The sequence below is a fragment of the Protopterus annectens genome, chromosome 3.part0 (genome assembly GCF_019279795.1).
Source record: "Protopterus annectens isolate FY-2018-M chromosome 3.part0, PAN1.0, whole genome shotgun sequence".
Taxonomy (NCBI): Eukaryota; Metazoa; Chordata; order Ceratodontiformes; family Protopteridae; genus Protopterus; species Protopterus annectens.
In genome coordinates, this window is record NC_056731.1 from 18,306,842 (window position 1) to 18,330,989 (window position 24,148).

The 24,148-nt window shown below is 37.2% G+C and overlaps 1 protein-coding gene across 1 annotated transcript in view; it reads right to left on the minus strand.

Moving 5' to 3' along the window:
• MYO3A (myosin IIIA) overlaps window positions 1-24,148 on the minus strand; it is a 2,697,794-nt gene that overhangs the window by 1,031,150 nt on the left and 1,642,496 nt on the right. Inside the window, exon 11 of the mRNA XM_044064554.1 lies at window positions 13,804-13,920. Within this exon, the coding sequence (XP_043920489.1) occupies window positions 13,804-13,920 (117 nt within the window). The remainder of the gene's footprint in view (window positions 1-13,803; window positions 13,921-24,148) is intronic.

Sequence of the window (24,148 nt, forward strand, 5' to 3'; positions counted from 1 at the left end):
CAATTTTGTCCCAAAAAGCCACTCTGGTGGCAAAAAGGGATAAAGCCCCAAATGCAGTGTAGCTGACACTCGGGTGACTGATGGACTGGCAAGAATGGATAGATGTGTCCATCCTGGGGGGAGAACACATACTGGTGATGCTCCCAAATGGGAGGCATGGTCCAAAGTGAGGAGTTGCTCTTGGACATGACCAATAATAATGTGGGGGATGGCAGGAAAAGTGAGTGAGACTTATAATACAAAAAAGAGAACCCACTAGATTGAAGTACAGATGGCTGAGCCACCAGGATGCCACTGAGATCCATGAATGGTCCAAGCAACACCCGAAGAAGTCCAGGAGGTAGTAGAACAGCTGGCTGACCCAGTGTAGGTGTGGGGCACTGTGGATCAGGCTGGTAATAATGAGGTCCAAGGGGAGTGAAAAAAATGAATGTTTACTAGAGAGAGAGAGACACACACACACACACACACACACACACACACACACACACACACACACACACACACACACACACAGAAACTTGTTATTAGTAGATGCATAATTTGGGACTGCATGATCAAAGATAAGTTGTGATCTGTGCTATATGTTGTATGATGTAAATATAGTTAGTATTGAGACCAAAAACATGAGGCAATAAAGAACACTCTCTGCTGCTAATGTGCAGGTTTTCAATGTATCTGTATGGCATTGTAGCTGAAGAAACTGACTATATGTAACAAAGGGATGATTCTGAACACTACCAATGGATCACAAGCAGAATGTGACATTGTGGAACCAATCAAGTAGTGCAAATGTGGGGGTAGAAATGCCATATAAGGAACTTGAAGAATGTCTATGGAAAACAACATGGAATATTACTTGCTGTGCATACACAATACGGCCAGAACTCACAGCCCTCAAATGAAAAATTATGAACAAAAAAAGGATAATGACATCAAATGGATGATCTGACTAAGCTGCAATCCGTTGGGTTTTTTTGGATGATTTTTATTGGTTTTATTGTTTAGTAAGAGCATTTATGGATCTATATCTACGAGTCTATATAAAAAAGTAAGATAATAACATTTTACATCAAAGTAGTATACATTGATGCAATATTCATAAGAATGTCCTTAAAAATCAGTTTCTTAGAGTAGTGAGGCTGAATGAGAATATTATGTTGAGTGCTTTTAAACATATTTTTACATAGAGGCTATTCTAAAAATGCAAATGAATATAGAATGGTGAAGTTCTGATGCATAGATAAGATTTTTCAAAGCCTTATTATTCAGAATTAGCTAATCAAAATGTAGTTAAACAAACTAATATGGTTACTAATAATAAACTTAGAATGAATTTGACATATTGTCTTTGAATTAGAAACTATGTTACAATTTTGGTAGACCAGCATGCCTAATATCTAATAGAATTGGTACTTTTGCATGTAGGACCAGTAATATGTGTCATTTTATTTATATATATATATATATATATATATATATATATATATATATAGGGTCTATATTATTTCTTTGACAGCTTAGGTTGTCGAATGCTCAATGATAGACACCTAAGCGTCAAAGTTTCAAAATCGCGAATGGCCATATATGCAAATTCTTTCCTCAGGAAAAAATTCGCTTGGCCTTTATTGGGGATTTCCCTTTCCCCAATGTAGAGCAATCAAAGAGTTGGTATATTTAGTTAGGGGTGTGTGGGAGGCATAGCCCCCCACATCGGGGGGCTGGGGGGGCATAGCCTCCCACTATATTTAGGTTGAAAAGTTAATTTTATTTCTGGACGGGCTAATGAATTCTTTCCTTGAGGAAAGTATTTGCGTATATGGCCATTTGTGATTTTGAAACTTCGACACTTATTTGTTGATCATTAAGCATTCGACAACCTAAGCTGTTGAAGAAATAATATTGACCCTATATATATATATATATATATATATATATATATATATATATATATATATAGATATATATATTTACACACACACATATCAGTGTTGACTCATCTATCCACTAATTATACATATAAGTTTAATTTCTATGCAGTTTGCAGTAGTACTAATATGGTATATTTGGCTTCTTGCATGATATGCAAATGTTTTTATGCTGGGAAAACTAACTGTACACGTAGACAGCGTATCAGTGAACATGTCTATGATATGAAAAGAGCAAATATAAAAAATGCTTTAGCTAAACATATACATGTAGCAGGTAGTAGTCGTTCATTTGAATTTTTAATATTACAATTGTTTCATGTGAACTGTAGGGGTAGAAATGCAAGGAATTGTACATAATGCCTTGGACTAAACAGGATTCTTGACCTGCAAGCTGATAAAGGTCTAGATTTACATGATGTTGTACCTTTAAAACCAATTTTAAGGTCATGTGCACTTGCTCATTAGTTTACTATTTAATGCCTATATTTTAGTTGACTGTTGGTCTGATAAATCGCCTTTAGAGGTGTGAAAGTGCTTACTGTATTCTCTATATTTTTATAGTAATAAATCTGCTTCTGTTTTGCTGTGTTAGCTGTTTTTTGTTATTTTATTCTATTACTTTATATCATGTTAAACCATCTTTTACATGTTGCGGCAGTATTTTTTTCTTTTTCCAAGCTGCAAAGCAGCAGGGCTAACAATTTAGACCTGATTCATGTCAGAATACGTAATAGGTGATCAATAAATTTGAGGAAGGAGTCAAAAATGGGAATGGATCTCATCAAAGGACACCCATATTCATAAATTAAAAAAAGAAAAAAAATTGTATGGAGGGTGGATGCTTTCATCATTTCCTGATCTTTTAGCATTACTTACATCCAAGCATCACTATCTGTGGTTATTAATCATTTCTAATTTGTTATGCTCCAACAAAGCAAGACAAGACTTGCAGGCTGAAATTACTTCATTTTATAATCAAGGGGTTTTGCTATCAATATTTTTAAGGAGAAACTACATGCACTGTGTTTGCCCCTTACCAGTGGTAGAAGCATATATCTTTGATGTACCCATAGCATGAGCACACCAGTATGCAGCTTGCATTCTGGAGGGTCGTATTTTGCAGAGGAATAGGTACCTGAAAGTGGGATGTAAAACGGTTGGAAGTGGAATATACCCAAAGCTACACCACTCAGCCCATAAACATGTGCACACTATGACACTGAATTCCACCTGTAACTCACTCCTGCAATATTGGGGGCATGGAGAAAACTAGACAGCCAGGATACTCTTCATTCCATGCCTTAAAGGCACATAAAAAGATAAACCAACATTTTGCAGAATGAAAGATGTATGGCACGGAGAACATTAGACACCATCTACCTACTGCAATCTTGCATAGCTTTTGAGCAGAGACGTAACTCTTCACTCTACCACTAGACCACCAGACACAGTGGAGAGTCCATACATATTACTAGTTATTTGAAAACAATGCCAAAAAGAAAAAAGTGAAAGGGGAGGTGACATTCAAACACTTTATCTGTGACACGGCTAGCAAAAGCCTTGACTCCCTATACTAAACAAGGAAGTTAATACACATGAAATTCTAATTTCTCAAAATATTCACTGATTTCAATGATCTGTGAGTTTTGAGGGGAAGGACACTTATAAGAAGCAACAACAGGATCAGTCATTAAAATCAGGGACAGTTGAGAGTTATAGGTGTGTGTGCATGTTGGCACAGGTACTGGGACAAAGCCAGGCAGAGCATTAGATGTCACCATGGAGAATTTTGAAACTAAATTCATCTTGCCTAAAAATGCATCACATTACACTTTCCAAACAAGAGGAAAAATGAAACTCTTAACATCTGTCATCATTAACTGGTTGTAATCATTCATAATGTGCAAGAGGTAGAGAAAACAAAGGTTAAAATCAGGGACATTATGCCAACTCAGAGGAAGGTAAGAGGTATGCTGGTGTGTGTGTGTGTGTGTGTGTGTGTGTGTGTGTGTGTGTGTGTGTGTGTGTGTGTGTGTGTGTGTGTGTGTGTGTGTGTGTGTGAGACAGAGTGTCAGGGTGAATGGGGAGGTGCATCTACCAATGCAATGTGTGGGCCAGCATGCAACAGTGTGAACTGCCACAGGAAATTGTTAAATGGTGATTCAGAGACAAGCAAATTAGCCAATAATGAGGTCTCTCCTCATTGTAGGTAACATATCTCAGAATCAACATTCCCTTTTGACTGCAGCTTTCACTGCTGACAGGCTATTTCTGGATCCCCTGGAAGGATTTTGTCTTTGGAATCAATTTTAGAGGAAAGTCAATGTAGAAACTGAATTGTTGTGGAACAAAGCACTTCAAAAAGAACATTTAAAATTAGACTGTTGCAAGAAGAGCAGGTCTCATAACCAGACTGACAATGCAATTACCTAGAAAGACCCCGGAAAGGTACGAGAAGATTTGGAACTAAATGACACTCTAGATGATTTAGAAATTGATACCAGAACATTGTAGGGTCATATAATTATGCAAGCACTAAACTTCAGGTGGTCATAAAATAAAAAAAAATGTTGCACACTTGTTGGCACTTCCATCCAATACCTGAATAAAATCCCTCAAAACACTGTTGTCAGTACTGGGGGGGGGGGGGTCAAGCCACTATACCACCATTTGTGGAGTGGTGCCCCCCACATCAACTAAGGAATATAACCAAACAGTCACACTTATTGGAAAGGGGGCAAACATGGGAAATGGCACTTAGTGCCTGCATGATTCTTTGACTACGTGTGTCAGAGGAGACGCTGGCATTGTCTAGGAATCAAGTTTTGGGAAGTTGAGGGAGTCAGGATTCATCTACCAGTAGTGTAGCTCTTGGTGACATACTAGAAATTAAGGGTGTGCAGACATTTGCAAATTGTACATTAAGAGCATTGGACTCTGTTCCACAAATTTTCCCAAACATACAACAGCTTTTTTGTACTGTTTTTAGATGTGTCACAATGGCAGACATCTTGGTTATTGAAGAAGATGCTACTCCATTAATACCACACATCTGTTTATCGGGAAAGTCTTTTCAAACAGGGTCAAGAGCTGTAACTAAAACTCAGTTAAAAAAAAGAAAAGGGAAAGAGCAAATTAGAAATAAATGGAAACCACAGAAACAAAACGTAGAATAATGTACAGGAGGGGGAGTGAGGTTTAATGCAAGGCAAAAATTCAATAATTTATGTAATGTTGCAGTAAATAACACACTTGTATATTGCATGAAAAGATTGAAAAAGTCAGTATAGTTTGTTTTCTTTTCTGTTAATATATGCATACTCATGCCATTGTGTGAATTAAGATTTAATAAATATGTTAAAACATATATTGTAGTCATGCCCAGAACTGTGTTCTCTGGGGCCAGAAGAGAAAGAAGACTGAAGGCATGCCGAATGCCGAATGAAGCGATATCAAATAAACGAATGATTAAAAAAACCCTGACAGAAAAATAATGTACAGAAATCTTATAATATATGTAGCAAGACTCAAGAAAGGAAATGAACATAAACCATGTAGTCTATGCTGCATAGCTAAAAAGTTGCTGATTATATGTATATATATATATATATATATATATATATATATATATATATATGTATGCTTCAGTGGTTCTCTCCCCACTCTCTGCTTATTTTTTTTAGTTTTAGAAAGTCTGGGATAAAGTTATTTTATTTATGCATGTGTGTATGCATGTATGTATGTATTTATTTAGTTATTTATTTATCCAACATTCATTAACTGGATTAGCCTCACTAGGATATCCGTGGGAGACCCAAAAAGTGGTATTTATTCAACTAAATTAAATGATTAAATTTTTATTTATTTTTTTTTTGCCAGAAGAGTGGAATGGACCTTGAAACAAATGGTGTAAATATGATAGGAAAGAAGGTGGTAGCACTGAAGAAAGCTGCATGGTGGTTAATACAAAATGGTTTCTTTTCTCTATTGATCTGATTTCAGAACCAGGTAAAGCTGTACAAAAATCATGAAGAGGTACTTGACAAATGTTGGGATCCAGGGGCTTGAAAATGATATATATATATATATATATATATATATATATATATATATATATATATATATATATATATATATATATATATATATATATATATATATATATATATATATATATATATATATATATATATATATATATAAAAAACAAAGGAAGTCATACTATATGGCTAATCAAGGTAGTGAAGTGAGATATTCAAGTAAAGAAGTAGCAGTTCCCAAATCTGTAAATTAGGCTGAAATGGAGGATAAGGATGGAGCAGAGATAATGTGGTGGGGACTGTGAAAATGAGAAGTATGGGTAATAAACAGAGGGAATGTTAATAACTGACCTAAGTACTAACGCTGAAAACTGACATTCTCACCAAATGGCAGTGAAGTATAAAGTAATGCTGCTTTTAACAGAAGAATACAGGCAGCTGAGAGTAAGACAGCACACCATCATAGAATAAGAGTGAACTTATACCCCAAGTACACTGAGATCAGATAATACAATACACATTCATGAATTTCTCAAAATATTGTAAAAACTGTGTCAGGAAAAGACAAAAATAAGGAAGCTTCCAGGTGATATTTGTGAATCCATGGCGTTTGCATTTTACCAAGTTGATAGAAAAGGAGAATCAGTGTCCGAAGACGAGTTACGCTATTGACAACACAACTGCTTTATGGCATGTAGTCAAAGCAAATGGACTCAGCTGTACAACACAGCATCCTACTATCACACAAATGACTGAAGGTTTATGCTGCTTTTTGGGCAATTCTGGGATTACTGTGACTTGCCTTGGTTTCTGTGACAATACAGTGTAACTTGTGAACTCAGCCTGGCCACTATGATGTGAATCTTGAAGTCCAGTCTTAAACCCTTATGGCCAGGGACAATGTTGCTGTCTACTGGAGAACAAAGAGCACAAGGATCCAAATACATGCTGCACTTACACAAACATATGCACACACACACACACACACACACACACACACACACACACACACACACACACACACACACACACACACACACACACACACACACACACACACACACACATACACACATACACACATGGCTATTATTCTAAGCACAGGCCTCCTGTCCTCCTTACACATTGTAATGTTTCTAGTAAGCTACGATGCATTACTGGGTTTGGTCTAAGTGCTGTGTATGACTTTCACTGCCCCAACTACACAGCTGTAAATACTAACCAAGCCTGCTTTATGTCTACCCACACTGTCATTCTCAGTCCAGTTCCTCGCCAACATCGCAAGGAATGGCTGCAGTACACTTAGCTGGCAGTGTTAATCCTCACTTATCAGTAATAAATCCATGAAATGATAAAGCAAGTTAAACTTAAGAGATAGATAGATTGTGAATGTTTAGTGCTCAACATTTTTTTACTGTGTTTGCTTAGCTAAAGGATATATGCTCAGAAAATAAATAGTGTAGAACTGTTATATGGTGTTCATCGTGTAAAGGAATGTGTTTTTAACATGGCAGTGTTATTAATTTTAATTTCAAACATATGTGCATCTTTACATTAGCATTAAAAGAGAAAGGAATGTTTTTAACATGGCGGTGTTATTAATTTTAATTTCAAACATATGTGTGTCTTTACATTAGCATTAAAAGAGCTATATCATTTTAGTTGGAATTCAGCTGTAGCTCTCCTTTTTCATAAACTACTCAATCTGGAGATGAGGTGGATATAAGGGCTTGGAAGGAAAAGCCTAACATGTGTATCGGCATTTAACGGTCAGTTTGGGCACAACATTACATCAGATCCAGTAAGTGCTGTAACCATGTATCACAGATACTATACAATCAGTGCCTTTCACCTGCTATACTTCATGCCCTCTATACATCTCTACTGTCTCAGCGACACGGATCAGAGCTTCACCTAAGTCTCTGAGGTGTCAGACATTATGAACAGAGGATTAGTGTTTAATTCCTGATGATTCTTATTTTTTAGCAGAACAGATTAATTCATGATAGCATCCATAAAGTCTTGCATTAGAATGTCTGAGATGGTAAAATTGGAACACTTTTCTTTTCAGACATCTAATGAAAAGCAAACAGTGAATTCTGTCCAAATCTAAAACTGCTGCATTAATTTATGCATCTGAATAAGACAGGTTTGCCTTACTGCTGTGTCAAACAGTTTTCTGACCCATACCACCGTGACTTTGATTGCTAAAGTCTCCATGGATTTATCATTGAGAGCTTTTCTGAAGAGCAGTTTATATCTGACACTCCCATCCCTCCGAACCCCAGGTAACATTTTCCCTGCAAGATATAAAAATGTATGAAAGGAAAGCTGAAGTTGTCAAAATTTAATCAGCTTCTGTGGAAACAAACTTTCCTTTTCACACCTTATGCATTCTCCTCTGTTGTCCTAAATTAGTTCGTACAACATTGACTTAGGAACACAAAAGAATAATTATTAGAGATCAAGAAAACAAGAGTATATCTGAGTTTAAAAAGTAGGCTAGATAAAGCGCTAATATGATTTATTATAAACCAAGATTTTATACTTCTGCAATCATCTTATTTGAATATCTGTTATGTTGTGTATCTCATATACCCCTACTTTTGTTACATTATATCTCAGAACGTTCAATGTATTTTGTAATTCAGTGTGTGTGTGTGTGTGTGTGTGTGTGTGTGTGTGTGTGTGTATATATATATATATATATATATATATATATATATATATATATAACTATATATATATATGTGTGTGCGTGTGTGTGTGTGTGTGTGTGTGTGTGTGTGTATGCACACACATAAAAATTAACAAAGAAACAAGAAAAATGAGAATGAAATTAACTCGTGTGCATGTGGTGTGTGTGTGTGCGTGTGTGCGTGTGTGCGTGTGTGTGTGTGTGTGTGTGTGTGTGTGTGTGTGTGTGTGTGTGTGTGTGTGTGTGTGTGTGGCTGGCCATTATCTTTTTACTTCCATTTCTTATATTTCATTCCCTTCAGTGGTCACAGAAAAGATTGCTGCAGTAATAGACTTTCCAAGAACCATGAAGAGCTCTACATTCATATCTAAGGACAACTTGATTTTGCATGATCACAGAGTATCCTCTTGATTTATGCATTCATGCATTTTACCTTCTTCTATTTACTAACTTTCATAGTAAAGTCTGGTGTCCACCTAGCCCAATCTTCTAACAGGAGTCAATATTAGACTCCACATACAAAAGGCATTTGTCCTTAGAAAATCAGAGACAGCATAGATCAGCTATTTTTTTCAAAATTCCTTCCTCATACCTTAGCAACAAACAAGCTGAATATTTTAGGTGCAATATTTTCCTGCATTCAAGAAGTTTTCTTTACCAGTTAATTCTTCTAGAAATTTAGTGAGTTAACTAAAATTTTGGAAAGGGTTCCATAACAATTTGAAATGCTTCAGCGTATATAGATGGATTTTGCACTGAAGGCAGTCTTTTCCAATTTTTTCTCCCTTCTCTTCTCTTCCATCTCATCTCAGGTAATTAAAATGGATGCTTCCCAGGCAGGATGGAGGCATTAACTAAGAACTCTTACAGTGAAAGGAAACTGGTCAAACTAGGATCACAATGAACATTGACAAAAAATAAATGAGAGCTCTGAGACTGGCACTGAATTTTTTCATTTCCATCAGCTACTCAAAATACAAACTTTAGAGAATCACATCCTATAATGAGTTATTTCAAATTTAGTGGAGAAAGAAATCAAATGAGTAAAAGGTAAATGTTCCACCAAAATCAGCCATAGTACCAAAAAAAAAAAAAAAAAAACAGATGATATATTTTCTCAAAATATGTTAATTATGACAAGGCCCAAGTATGGTTTCCAACAGACACCAGCCTCAAAATATAAGCTTAATGACGAGCATATCCAGAGTTTGACTGAAAATGCCAAGGCAGAGGATCTAGAAAGAGAAGTGAGAAGACATGGGACAGTACTACCTTGGAGCAATATTTTCTGTTTTCTTAAACCATGACAATGGATCTCAGCCAGTAGTACATGCCCAAGTGAGGCAGTCAGAGCAACTTATGAAAGGAATTATAAAAATAAATTTGCATTTGAGACCTTATCTTGGTCACTAGCTAATGACTCCAATCTGAATCCATATCTTAAACTGGCTTCCACATCTAAAAAGTTCATAAACATCATTCTGCCAGTTACAGACAGAACACGCCATTTGTTGCATTTAAGATGGGGCTGGTATTAATATAAAACATAGCTTGGAACTGACACTTCTACCTACATCCCAAAGAACACTAATATCTATGTTTTAGAAATATAAAATGTCACTGAAAAATCATTGATAAGCAATAATTTTCAAAAAGTAAACCAAAGAAATTTGGAAAACTGATTTGATTCATTGCTCATAGTCGCATCAAAATGTTTCGTTTTCATTTATAGATCCGTTGGTCAAAGGACATCATTTTCTTTCTCTCATGATATTTCAGATCACAAAAGATATCATCAGCAGCCACCTCTTTTTCTATAAAGCTTAAAAAAGGAGTTGGTCTTAATACCATGCAATTTCGTTTTTGATCCACAAGGATGAAGTACTCCATTGTTCAGGTTCCCTTCTATTGAATACTGATTCTGTTAAGGTAGCTCAAAATATTGCTAGAGATGTTATATGTGAAATAACCAAGCTTTCTTATACAAAAATATGCCCGGATAACCCTTTTATTCAAACAAGTTGAAATAGTGCTTATCCCTTAATCATTTAATTGTTATTTAAACCCATTGATTCATTTATATTTGTTTTCTGTCCTTACAAGACAGGCCATCAAGGTCTCTCCAGTATTTGATAAAACATTTCTTTCTCTCTTCTTGCTTAATCACTGCATCTTACATCACTCCCCCACCTCCCAGAGGGTAAATTTATAAGAAAGACATGCCTTTTCTGGCCATGATAAGTTTGCAAGACCATTTATATAGGTGACAGCCATGCGCTGGAAGGCCGTTGTTACTCTGCTGGGCACAGAGTTCCTTCCCCTCACTCTCCAGTGACTGAATTTATACAGTGCTCGGGGGGGGGGGGCTACAATACCATCTTATAAATATGTACCTATACCCTACTGCAGTGCTTAACATTTTCTGGCAGACTACAGTGATTTCTAATTGGCCGACTTTTTATGTGTCAGTGCACATGTGTGTCCACTACATGCAGCTCAATGAGAAGGACAACCTCAACACCCCCATCTTAGCATGCACAAGATGATAGCAACCACTGACCGTCAGCCTTACCAAAATGAGTACTTTATCACCGAGGCTTCCTATTTCAAGCCAGATGCCCAAAACAGTTATCATGGTTTTATCTCCTTACATCCCACAGAAGACAAATATTGCATAGATTCTGAAGCACGTGTTATGAGCGACTTGGATTAGTCAAATAAACAGGAGTCAGTATATATAGTATATATACATTCAATGTTGTTGTAAGATTAACATTCACAACAATAATAATCTGAAGCCATGCTGAGATGATAAGTTTCCTGCTTCTGAGAACACTATGGAGCAATTACAAGGTGTATGCTTATTAGTGGTATAAGGTTATCTGAAGAAGAAAAACACAGATCATCCATACAACTGCAGAAGAAAGAATGATTTCAGAACAAAGAAAGTTAGAATGTGTTAAACCATTCTAATGTTATAATTAAACATTTCAATTCAAATAAAATAAAGATGAACGTATTACCCATGAGTAAAATACTTTAAAACCAACAACTTGTGTAGTGAACTAACAGTAGGAACATGATCCAATAAGTAAAATCAAATCAAATGCAATTGGTAAATTAATCTAATTATTTACAATATATGCTCCATTGCCTTCCTCTACTGTGAAGTATCACTGATGGATGGATTTTGGTTGTTTACAGATACTAGAATAATATTTTTTTCTAAATGGCATGTTTGTGCACACTATATCAAGGGTTGCAGTTAATGAAAGATGTTCCATTTTTATTTATCTGGTATTGATAATATAAACATGCATATATCGAGTGGCAGCTCCTTCCCTTTCAATCACCAAGAAGTCAGTGTTTAGTGATCAAATATTTTTAGGTATACATTTTCAGTTTACCACACCTGTGCATAGTCACTGGGTTGTTGATGCTAAATTTATTAAATGCACTGCTGTGTGCATAAAGTACCAAAGTCAGTATAACACTGGGAGTTTTGCATTACCTTGTCCTGATAAAAAACAAATATATGTTAGTTTTTTCTTGGAACCCTCCTGCATGCTGCAGGAAGACTCACAGGGAGCTGCTTCCATACATTGAGTATACATACGTGACCTTGTGGGAACTGCATGGAAAAACTGTATTGATCATACATGTGCATCTGACAGTGCTGTGCTGCAGAAATGTACTGTTACACATTATCGGTATGGCTGCATTCAGTTTTTTTTATATAAATGACAAGCAGAGTACACCATAACTAAATTAACACAATATAGGTGTAGTTACCTCCTACAAAAGGTTTTGACACTGTTTGTCCTGTAGTAGCAGTCAATTTAGCATGTGTTACCTGTTATATACTAAAAGTAGGGTATGTAATGATTGATTAAAATGCAATTCCTCTAAACAAACATGCTTGGCTACAGCTGCACTAAAGTCCAATCCTCACTACATACCTTCCAAACACATTTCCTTGCAGTTTTAGCAAATTCATGCAATTGTAGCCAGCAAATATTAAAATAAGTATTTTTTGCAGGACTACATCCATTTATATGAAGTGGATCAGCACATTACACACAGCTTTGCTACATGATGAGACATAGTAAGTGATCACTCAGGAACTGAGGTCTACATTTGGTGCATGCTTACATGTATAATATGGTGATAGAGAACCATTGTGTGCAATACGTCCTACCCATTACTTGGATAAATTATGTTGATATGAGTGCAAAGCATATGTAGCATCCTACAGGGGTCTTTTCTAAATAATCTGTAGCCCGTTGTATGTGAAGAGATTTTGGCTGCATTACAAACTCAGAACATATTTTGCTGGTAGTGGCACTTTTGGGAATACAAATGCAATGCCATACACATTACATGGATATCCAGATGCCTGCTCAGTCATTTCACTACGGTGAGTCTTTTTAATGCATAGTCACTTCCAGCTGGATTGGGGATGTATACATTATATATTCTCCTTTTTCATTTATTTGGGAACATTAAAATGCCTGAGCAACTTATTTTTTGAGAAATTAACCCTGCATCTGGCTGCATTTTGTTAAGAGGGCTTTCTCCTGCCTCTGAAATCTGGGCTATGTCATTGTTTATGTAGTGCTATAGTTCTATGTCATAAACTATTTGAAATATCTGTGTCAAACACATAAACCAAGCCTACACACAGGGGTTTTATAATCCCTTATGTTGTTTAAAGTTCCTACAGAGAAGATAAATGAAGGATCAGAGTAGCAACACTTACTGAAAATGAAATCAGAAATATGGAAATGCATTTTTCCCAACACAAGCTGTATAATATATTATTGCTGCAAGCTGATATAATGTTCAGAAATTAGTAGTACTATTTCCCTTTGTCTATAAAAAATAAGAAAAAATCATTGTGTTTGCATAATCATCCCTACTGCAAACAGCACAGTAACATCTCAGATGCAGCCTATATGTAGGTAATAACTAACTATAAGACTTTTTAAAAGAATGGTTGTTGAATGATAAATGACACTGGAAATAAAATGACATTTTAATTCATATTAACTGACTGAGCAGTCCTCACTTCACTTATTTCTATGTACACCATTTACTGAGGGTAAGTCAAAACACAAATGACAAACAAACTGACCTGTTGGGTGTAAAGATCCAGTGTCTTGAACGGATTGACGGCAATAAGTATGTCACCGACATAGGTATATATCTGATCCTTGGAATATCGCTCCTCAAGGTTTTCTGCTACTGTATTCTAGGCAGGGAGAAAAGGGATCATTTCAGAAATATTGCTGAGGAACCCTGTGGACACCATTAATTGCCCTCACACTGATCAATATCTTGTTTACTAAGCCGTTAAGTGTTTCACATTGCTTTAGGTTTTGTTTTATTGTTTTGAAATATGCAATATTATAAAAACTGTTTTAATTGAAAAGAAAAATGCATTTTTGTTAATGTTGTACCATTTAACCTCTGGTAAACACAAGAATGATAATCAATGCAAATTTCAATATATGATAAATAGGTTTACATTCATTTAGACGAAAAACACAACATATTTATAAAAAACATCACCTGGAGTAAAACACATTTTGAAATACCAGTTATTCAAAATGTTGAACTGAAGAAATCACGACGGTCAACATTCGAACATTTTTGTTTGTTTTTTTCGTATGTTGTATTTTGTGCACATTCAAAATCCGAAGTCCACCAAACGTGAATTATATATATATATATATATATATATATATATATATATATATATATATATATTTATAGTATCGGCTTCACATAAAAGAATGTCAAGCTCCATTGACTCAATTTAGTAAAACACAGTTCATCATTTAAGTAAGTCGATTAAGTGCATTTAAGTAAATCATGCAGTTATACAAAATGAATGGAAACCAATAAATATTATACTATAACAACACTAAGGCATACTTCTTTCATTTCTATTTGTAATTGTCACAAAACTAAAATACCACAACTGCAAAAACATGAGCTAAATATCGTAGTACATATGCTAGATAAATTATGTATTTTCATTTTTTCATATTCATGGTTAAGTATATTAAATTGTTTTATCCTTGATAATCATGCATATTTGTACTGATATACAAATGTATATACTGTAAATATGGTATATAATGACTGAATAAAATTGCAATTTCTTAAACAAACGTGCTTAGCCACAGCTGTACTAAATTCCAGTCTTTAGTATATACCATCCAAACAAATGTCCTTACTTTTCCAGCACGTTCCTGAATTCCTGCAGTCACAGCCAGCAAATATTGAAGCAAGTATTTCCTTCTTTCTTTTTTTTTTGCACACCTTTGGGTTTATATCTATACTTTTAACCTAGGGTCTCTGTAACTCTAAGAAAGAACAGCCATTAAGAAAAAGTTTTACTCTTTATCTAAGATGCCATGACCTTGGGGTTAATAACATGTAATACAATTCTTCAAGTTCACAGACCACGGTGGTGCAGAGGTTAGCATTGTCACCTCACAGCAAGAGGTTCTCCCGTTTGATTCTCGGCTGGAGTGCCTTGTGTGTGGAGTCTGCATGTCCTCCCCATGGTTGAGTGAATGTTAAAGACATGCAGGTAGGTGCATACATGTGTGGGTGTGCCTTTTTTGAAGGTTGGGCACCGGGCTGGCAACTTGACACCATAAATATCCACTGCCAGTCATTAGCAGACTGGTAATCAGCTGTGGTGACCCCTAACCAGGAAAAGCCAAAAGACTTTGTAACTACAATTCTTCAAGTTCACATACATCGTTCCTATGCAGGCAATGCAAATATGAGCACAAAAATGTATTAAGCAACCCGGCAACAGCAAACAAAACTAGAAAAGCTGGAATCATGCAGCTGAAGGAAATGCTTTTCACTGATCTACTGCCCTTTAACTTTTGTTGGGTTCACATGGCTTTCTGTACTGTCATATCCTTCCTGTGCAAGTAATTTCAGTGAACGATGAAAATCAACCACTATGTGTTATTAATTGTACCAAACTGGAGCCACTACTGTTTAACATACTATTCAGTACTACTGGAATCTTAGCACATTTGGCTTAGTAATGTCCAAATGCATGCAGTCTGAGTTATGTGTCTTCTTACTCCATTTATCCCTTAGCTGTACAAAATTTTCTGAATAATATGCTAAGTTGATATTAAACCAAAATTACATTTAAAGAAGGAGGTTGAAAAACAACCCTTAGATGTCACCACTACTCCAGTACTGATTGTGGGGAGACAGGTAAGTCAACAAGTTAAGGTAGCTAGCAAGAGGAAGAGGGCATGCATTACTGTAAGACTTCTGTAATAATGCATTTTATAGCTTGGTGCACAGCCAGTAGAAAACTAGACATTTTTTTCTTTATTTTATAGCACATTGGACAGACACTGATAGCGCTCTATACATATGTGTATATATATATATATATATATATATATATATATATATATATATATATATATATATATATATATATATATATCAGCTGCGGTGGTGGTGCTGCGGTAGCATTGCCACCTCACAGTAAGACGTTGTCCTGTTCAATTCTCAGCTAAAGCATCTTCTGTGTGGAGACATGCATGAAAGGGCGTACCTTCATTGAAGGTTGTGCGTCAGGCCTGGCAAGTCAGTATGTAAAAATCTACTGCCAATCATTAGTGGACCGGAGTTCTGCTGTGGCGACCTCTAACTGGGAAAAGCCGAAAGATACAACAACTGAATCTGGTCTAATTTTAACCCGCGGTGGTGGTGCTGCGGTAGCATTGTTGCCTCACAGTAAGACCTGTCCGGTTCGATTCTCAGCTTGAGCGTCTTCTGCGTGGAGACATGCGTGAATGGGCGTACCTTCGTTGAAGGTTGTGCATCAGGACTGGTAACTCGGCATGTAAAAATCAGCTACCAATCATTAGCAGACCGGAGTTTTGCTGTGGCGACCCCTAACCAGGAAAAGCCGAAAGACACACACATATATATATATAGAGAGAGAGAGAGTTATATAGTTATCATGCTGTTAAACAGCATTTTCCATTAGACAGGATTCAGAACTTTTACAGAAAGATAACTTGAGTTAGTCACTTTTACGTATATAAGCAGAGACGTTTGTCTCTCTTCTTTATTTCATATTCATGTCACTGAGCAGTAGAAGACCATGTCTTACCTGGGAGTCATTCTTCAGCCAATAATTAAATTGTAAGCCTTAAAAAAGGATAGAAAGGGGTAACTGAAAATACATCTTAATAATATTCAGTATTAGTCAGTTCATTTTTAAATGATTTAGAATAAGATTTTTTGTTAAGTTATTCATTTTCCTTCCAGCTTTGACTTTCAGTTTTAGAAATCTGACATTTTGAAGGTCATTTGGTTGATCATTCAAAGTTTTTTTTTTTTACACTCGGGTCAAATTACCCCCTCCTCACTGCACTACAACACAGAACAAAGCTTAAAGTAAGTCATATGAGTTTTTATAGGGTACATTGTGTTGTAGAGTAGATCATAGAGTCATAGGTTCATACTAGGCTATCTGCCCAAGGATTAGATGCCTCAACTGCTGATGATCAATCTGGTACTCTAGGAACTCATCTGATTTCATCAGGGAGGGATATTACTTATTAGCTGGAAGAGCATATTAATTAAAAGAGTCTCATAAAGCTGAGATTCAGTTTATATGGTTAGCTCAGTTAAATGCAATCTATTTGCACATTGCAGCTGTATTGTTTCCAAGATCATGGGACTTGGGAGCAGGTAGTGACATTATTTTTCCTTACCCCCAAGGGTGACTAACTTGGAGTTAGTATGTATCGAGTTTTGAGGGGGTTGCAAAGGAACATTTTCAGCAAGATCTCAAGGAGGGAGGGAGGGACACAGTACAATACTATATAACAGAATTAGAATAGCTGTCCCTTTACAGTGGTGGTTATAATAATTGAATGAATATATACAAGTGAGCATGGTTAGAATATGGAAGATGTAGTGTGTTCTGTTATTGTTTTGTAAATAGAGATTTACAAGGAAGTTAAAGAAAACAGATATTTTTGCTAATTATTTAGATGTATACAGTAATTACAGATATATTTTAATAGCCATGCAGTGATTACTAAATGGGCTTCATTAAAGATTACTTGGAACTGGAAATCACAATAACTGCTAGTTAAATTACTGGACCATGCAGAAAACAGGAATGCATTTCTGTCTATAGGATGTGTTAGATGTTTACCTCTAAAATCTGAAAGTGAAGGAATAGATTTGATTTTAAGGTAAGATATTCCCAAATTTGTGACCTAAATTTGAAAATATTAATGTTCTGAGATGATGAATGAATTTGCTTTTCTTTGTAGGACATCCTTAGATTGTAAACAAAATTTACAGAAGCTGGTTGAGATATGTAGTTTACAGCAGAGTCACAGAAAAGTTAAGCTGGTAAGAGTCTTATAGATTACAGTAAGGAAATAGAGGACGTAGCTTTCTTTTAGATACTCAGTTTGCATGGGGCAGACCGATACAATGATGTTTATGAGATGGGAACAGAAGAACAAATCTGTAGATGAGGTCTGAGGGGATTCATAGGTCAGTAAGTTTCACTTTGAAAAATTAGGCTAAAACTAAAGCTCATATCAGGACTGTGGTAGAAATATTCCTTTTTCAGTTATAGTTTGGCCTTCTGTTTCAAAGAATCTAAAAATACTCTGGCAGCAATTTAACATTTTATTGATTTTCAGCTTTACTAGACCTATGTAATTAGATGTAGGAACCAAGATTCACTCCAAGATACATAGAAGTAATAGTAGCTTCTGTCTGATACATACTAAACATAAGAGGTGGGACTAGATAAAGGACAAATCTCTTAACTGTCCAGATTTTTGCAGAATGTCCAGATTTTTGCCTCATATTTTGGTCTATTTCTCATAAAATTGTGATTTTCTGACAAATCACTGGCAAATCACTGAGGAACAAAGTCAGATAATAATGGCAGACATTTGAGATTCAGACTTCATTTCCTTCAGAAAATTCATGCTAATGCAAAACCCGTTATTCTATCAACTTGTTAAGCTTGTAGGAGCAATATTTTAAAAAGTGTCCTTATTTTTGGGCTAGAAGTCTAAACAGAAGACTTGAGTAACCTTTCCCAAAAGTAATAGTACAGCTGGGTTTAACTACTTATGATTACAGATATTTTAAAGTTAATGTCTTAACTTTTTGACCAATGTTTATACAAATTACATTTACCTTAGTAAGAAGAAAGCTTTGTGGCCTACAGAAATAAATCTGGATGCCAGCTGAGGTGCTTTAAGGACTGGTAAAGGGAGAATGACACTAAGTGCAAGATACCATCATATTTTGGAGGAAGGGAATTAAAGGTTCTAGACCATCCTTTACAAAAGAACAAAGAGGGACTTACCTGGTTCCCAGAAGAACAGACCAGGAGCATAGGCTTGATTTTATCAAGCTGGTGAAGATAGCCCTCAATGCATCTGTGTGGAAAGCCAAGCAGATGTTTAGGGTGGGTACTGAAGTCCTGTAGAGTTATTCAGGTACTCATGAGCAAATGCGGAATGAAGTTAGGACTTCATGTCAAAAAATCCTCAATGAATGTTTGAATGATAGCTTGTACAGTGGGATCTAACCCTCCTGGACCGAATAAAGTTTAAATTAGTGATCCTTCTGTGGGGAAGAAATTAACCAATAGTTTGACATGAAGGCTGATAGTTTTACCTAGTATTTTATCAATGTAAGATACAAGTGCTGCGGAAGTTTCAGATGAAATTAGTAGAGGGTACTACAATTCTCAGAGGTTTAAAGTCATGAGTGAAGCTTGTGGTCTAACTGTGGCAATGCCTTCTTTTGCCGGTACAGTGACATAGATTTGCCACATTATGTCAATAGGATGCACATAGAAATCTGTGCACATTATGGAAGTTTCTATGGACCATTTATCCTTTAAAGCTACTTATTCTCTGGGACATGTTTTGTTTCATGTCCCTACATCCAACAGAAAGATAGAGCACTGTTTGGGTTCTGCTCAAATGTTTTTATATACCGTTATACTGACTCATCCCTGAATATGATAGTATTGTTGTGTGTCCATTGTAGAAAGTATCTCAAATTCTGTGTTACTCAACTCAAGCAGCAATTTTAGAAATAGGACTGATCAAAGACATAGCTGCACTAGCAGAATTTTAAAACAGTTGGGAATATACAATGCAGACTTTTATTGAGTTATTCATAGGTTCATAGGTTAGTACTAGGCTATCGGCCCTAGGGCCTATACAAGCCTAGCCATAACAATTCCCTGGATATTTCTTCCCACAATATTTACTTCTCTGCACCCCTGTCTAGCAGGGTGACTGACATCATCTCTGGGGTGAATTTCCTATCACCCATTCAATCATCCAGGTTCCTTTTGAAGAGGGCCAAGGAGGTGCTCTCCTTGACATGTATGGGCAATCTATTCCAGAGTATGGGGAGTCTCTGGGTCTGGAACCTGTCCTTCCAGCATGTTTTGTTCATTGTGATGACAAGGTTTAGATCCCTGGAGGGTGTGGCTCTGAGGGATTGGAATTTCTTCAAGTGGAGCATGTCCAACAGCTCAGGGTTTGACATGGCCTTGCCTTGTATGTTAAGCAGAGATTGCCTCTGAGTAGACGATATGCCACAGGGTATAGCTGGAGTTTTTTTAGACGGTCAGCATATGGCATCTGCTTTAGTCCTGTGATTCTTTTAGTGAGGTATTTCTGTGGCCTTTCCAGCTGTTGCAGATGACTTGTGAGGTACATACTAAATGGGGCATTATACCCTATAATGGGTCTAATCAGGGATGAGTACATTGTCCCACTGTACTCATCCCTCATTAGACCGATTATACTCTATAATGGGTCTAATGAGGGATGAGTACAGTGGGACAATGACCTCATTTTTTCTGGATAAAAAGCCCTTAGTGATGAGGTGTGCAACATAGAAGGGTTTCCTGACTGTTGTGGCGATGTGGTTATCGAAAGTGAGACCACTGTCCACCTGTGTCCCTAAGTCTCTCATCACAATTTCAATGTTTAGTGTACTGCCACCTATGTGGTAATTCATGGGTACATGTTTTTTTTTCAAAGGGGATAAATAAACATTTCTTGGCATTAAGCTTGAGCCCATGGCTCTGGCATCAGGCATCCATTTCTGTAAAGCCCTTTTGTAGAATATCCACATCATTTGGGGATTCAGTAATAGCTCCCAGTTTGCAGTCATCTGCGAACTTTGTTAGCCTAAGTCCCTTAGTGTTGGCCTGTACTTCAGAGAAGTAGATGCCAAACAAGAGTGGTCCCAGGACTGAACCCTGAGGTACTCCACTTGTCACCTGTCTGGAGCTGGATTTGGAGTCGGCTACTTTTACAGTCTGGGTTCTGTCAATTAGCCAGTTGGCAACCCATCAAGTGATGTAGGGATTTATGCCCAGCTTAGTAAGTTTATCTATGATTCCAGAGTGGGGGATGATGTCAAAGGCCTTGGCGAGGTCCAGATAGGCTGTGTGGACCACTATTACCCTCATCCACAGCTCTGGAGACCGATTTGAAGAAGTCAATCAGGTTCAGGAGACAAGATCGGCCCTTCACTGATCCAAACTGGGTGTGGTCCAGTGTTTGAAGGTTACCAAGGTCTTTGTTTATAAGTTCCATGATAATGCGTTCCATGCCCTTGCAGATCAGGCTCATCAGACTGATGGAATGATAGTTCCCGGGATCCAAGGTGGATCCCTCCTTGTGGAGTGGGATAACTGTAGCTGTGCACAACTCAGTGGGCACGAAGCCTGAGGTGAGGCTATGATTAAACATGACACTTAGGTGAGGTGCCAGTTCATTTTGTAGTTCATGTAGTACACAGCCTGGGATGTCATCTGGTCCCATGGATGCCGTATTCTTAGCTTTGGAGAATGCGGTTTCTACCTGTGTGGCTGTGATTACCAGAATTTGGAAATAATTTGGTACTGAGATGGGCCCTTTAGGGGGTGAGAGGGGGGTGATGTTGGCACTAAATCGATCTGCCAGGATATTGGCAATATCCTTGGGATCAGTATATTTAATGCCATTCTGTTGAAGCTCAGAGCAGATCTGAGCATTGCCATTTAGATTCTTGGCATAACTATAGCATGCCTTGTGGTTGTCTTTGGAGTCTTTGGCAATTTTATTTTCGTAACTAGCTTTTGAGGATTTTATGAGGGATCTCAGCTTCTTACTGAGGATGGTGAGGGAGTTTTTTGCATCCTGGGATTTTCTTCTTTTCTGCAACAGTTTCTTCCTTCTGTTGTATAGTTTGTTTATAGCAGAGGACCACCAGATTGACTTCCGTTTTTTGGAGAAGAGCATCTTGGTTTTATTTGGGATGGCACAATTCATGCACGAGTGGATGTGCTTGTACAGTGCCTTAGTGTAAGATTCTGCAGTCGAACTTTCAGATCCTGTCTGCATGGGTGTCATGAAGTTTGTCACTTCTGACTTCAGTAGCATGAATTTGGCTTTGGAGAAGTTTTTTAAGGAGGTTTCCTTACTGGGGGGTTGGGGGTGGGATGTGGATGTCAAGGGTGATTTGCGTATGGTCAGACCTGACCAATGAGGGGTTAACCACTGGTGTGGACCATCTATCTCCCATATCGGTAATGACCAGTTCTAGGATATTGGAGCCCCTGGTAGGACAATGGATTAGTTCATCCAGGGCATTGGAATTTATGAATTCCAAGAACTGTTTGGAAAAGGAGTTGGTACCTGAGTAGTTTTCCCAGTTAATGGCAGGGTAGTTGAAATCACCTAGTATTAGGGTGTTTGCTTGTATATTAATATTTTCCAGTATGTTTAGAAAGGTGTAGTGAGAATCTTGGGGCATGTTGAGGGATCTGTAGCAAGCTACAATTTGGATTGCAGTCTTACCTAATGTTAGTTGCACCTGGAGAATTTCAGATGCATTGTGTTGGGCAACTAGCCTGAAGGTGTGAATATCCTTGTTGAATATGAACACTCCTCCACCTTTAGTGTTTCGGTCTTGGTTTTGTGGCCGAAAGTGTGATAAGAGTTGCAGCTTGGTATTGCAGGGGTGCTCTCTGCAGCCTTGAACCAAGTCTCAGTTACTGCACAGATATCGATGTTCTCCATTTTTAGGAGTGCCTCGGGAGAGTGCATTTTGAGGTTTAAACTTCTAGCATTGAGTAGCATTACCTTCAGATTTTTCATGCTTGTATCTGTTACGGTGATGGTTTTGTCCTTTGAACCTTGCCTAAAAAAGGCACTATAGGGTGGCAGGAGCTTTAACCAGTAACCTGAATCCCAGGGGTGACAGGTGCAGACCATATCTGGCAAAGCATTGTGGTTTGTCAATCATTTCTTCCCAGGCAGACAGATACTGAATCCCCTTTAAATGACACCAGAAGCTTAGCCAATTGTTGATGTCAATCATTTTGTCCTTATACTGTGGTATCATTCTGGGCAAAGGCAGGATGCTACACAGGGCTAGGGTCATACCTGCCTAGGCCACATGATCCGAGAGCTCTTCCATGTCTCTTTTCACGTAGTCCAGGGAGGTACATCTCAAGTCATTCACTCCAGCATGGACAATGACAGAGTCATATTTGTACTTGTTGTGGAGTGACTTGAGTACATGCTTTATGCAGTGGATCCTGGCACCCAACAGGCAGCTGACTGTAATTTTCTCCTTGCTCTGCCTGGTGAGTGGGCCATCAGTGTGCCTGACTATAGCTTCACCTATGACTAAAGTGTTAGGTACATTGTCTTGCCTTTGGGGCTGTTGTTGGGTGGCACACTGGTGTTGTGAGCTATGTTTCACTTTGGTTGTGACTGGTGTTTGTTTGCATTTCAGCTTCGGAGGTCCTTGTTTCTTGGGCAGGTTAATGTTAAGGGCCTCCGCATATGTGGATTTAGTGTTGCTATGTGTGGGTGTTGATGGTGTGGGTTTTGAAGGGCTATGAGTTGCTTGAGGTGCAGTGCAGGTGTTAACCTTCTCCTCTTGACTGTATAGCACAATTTTGACCGAAGAGAGCTTTGCTTCCAGTTTGGCTATTCAAAAGTGTAACCTGAAAAACTACAAAGAAAAATGCTTCAATGTTTTGAGTAGAAGAAGCTGGTGTTATCATTAAAATACAGTTTTATCCATGAATTAGGACAAAGAAAGAAAGTGGTCTTATTATTTACAGTCTTGCTAATCACAATTTCTCATGGTTTAGATAATACTGGCTCACTTGCTCTCTGCAAAATGCTTGTCTAGAATGTCCAGTGGGAGAGACTTAAATGCATAGATGAGAACTCAGTATACTTTTTTTCAGATTGTTCTGATATCAGAGGCAGTATATGTAGAAATGATATATTCTGCTTTAAAAGAAGAGCACATAACTGTACCTCATTCATTTTTGAATATGTTAGTACTGTTGATGACTTGATTCTTGTTTAAAGGAAAACTCCACCCTCTCATACAATTTAACT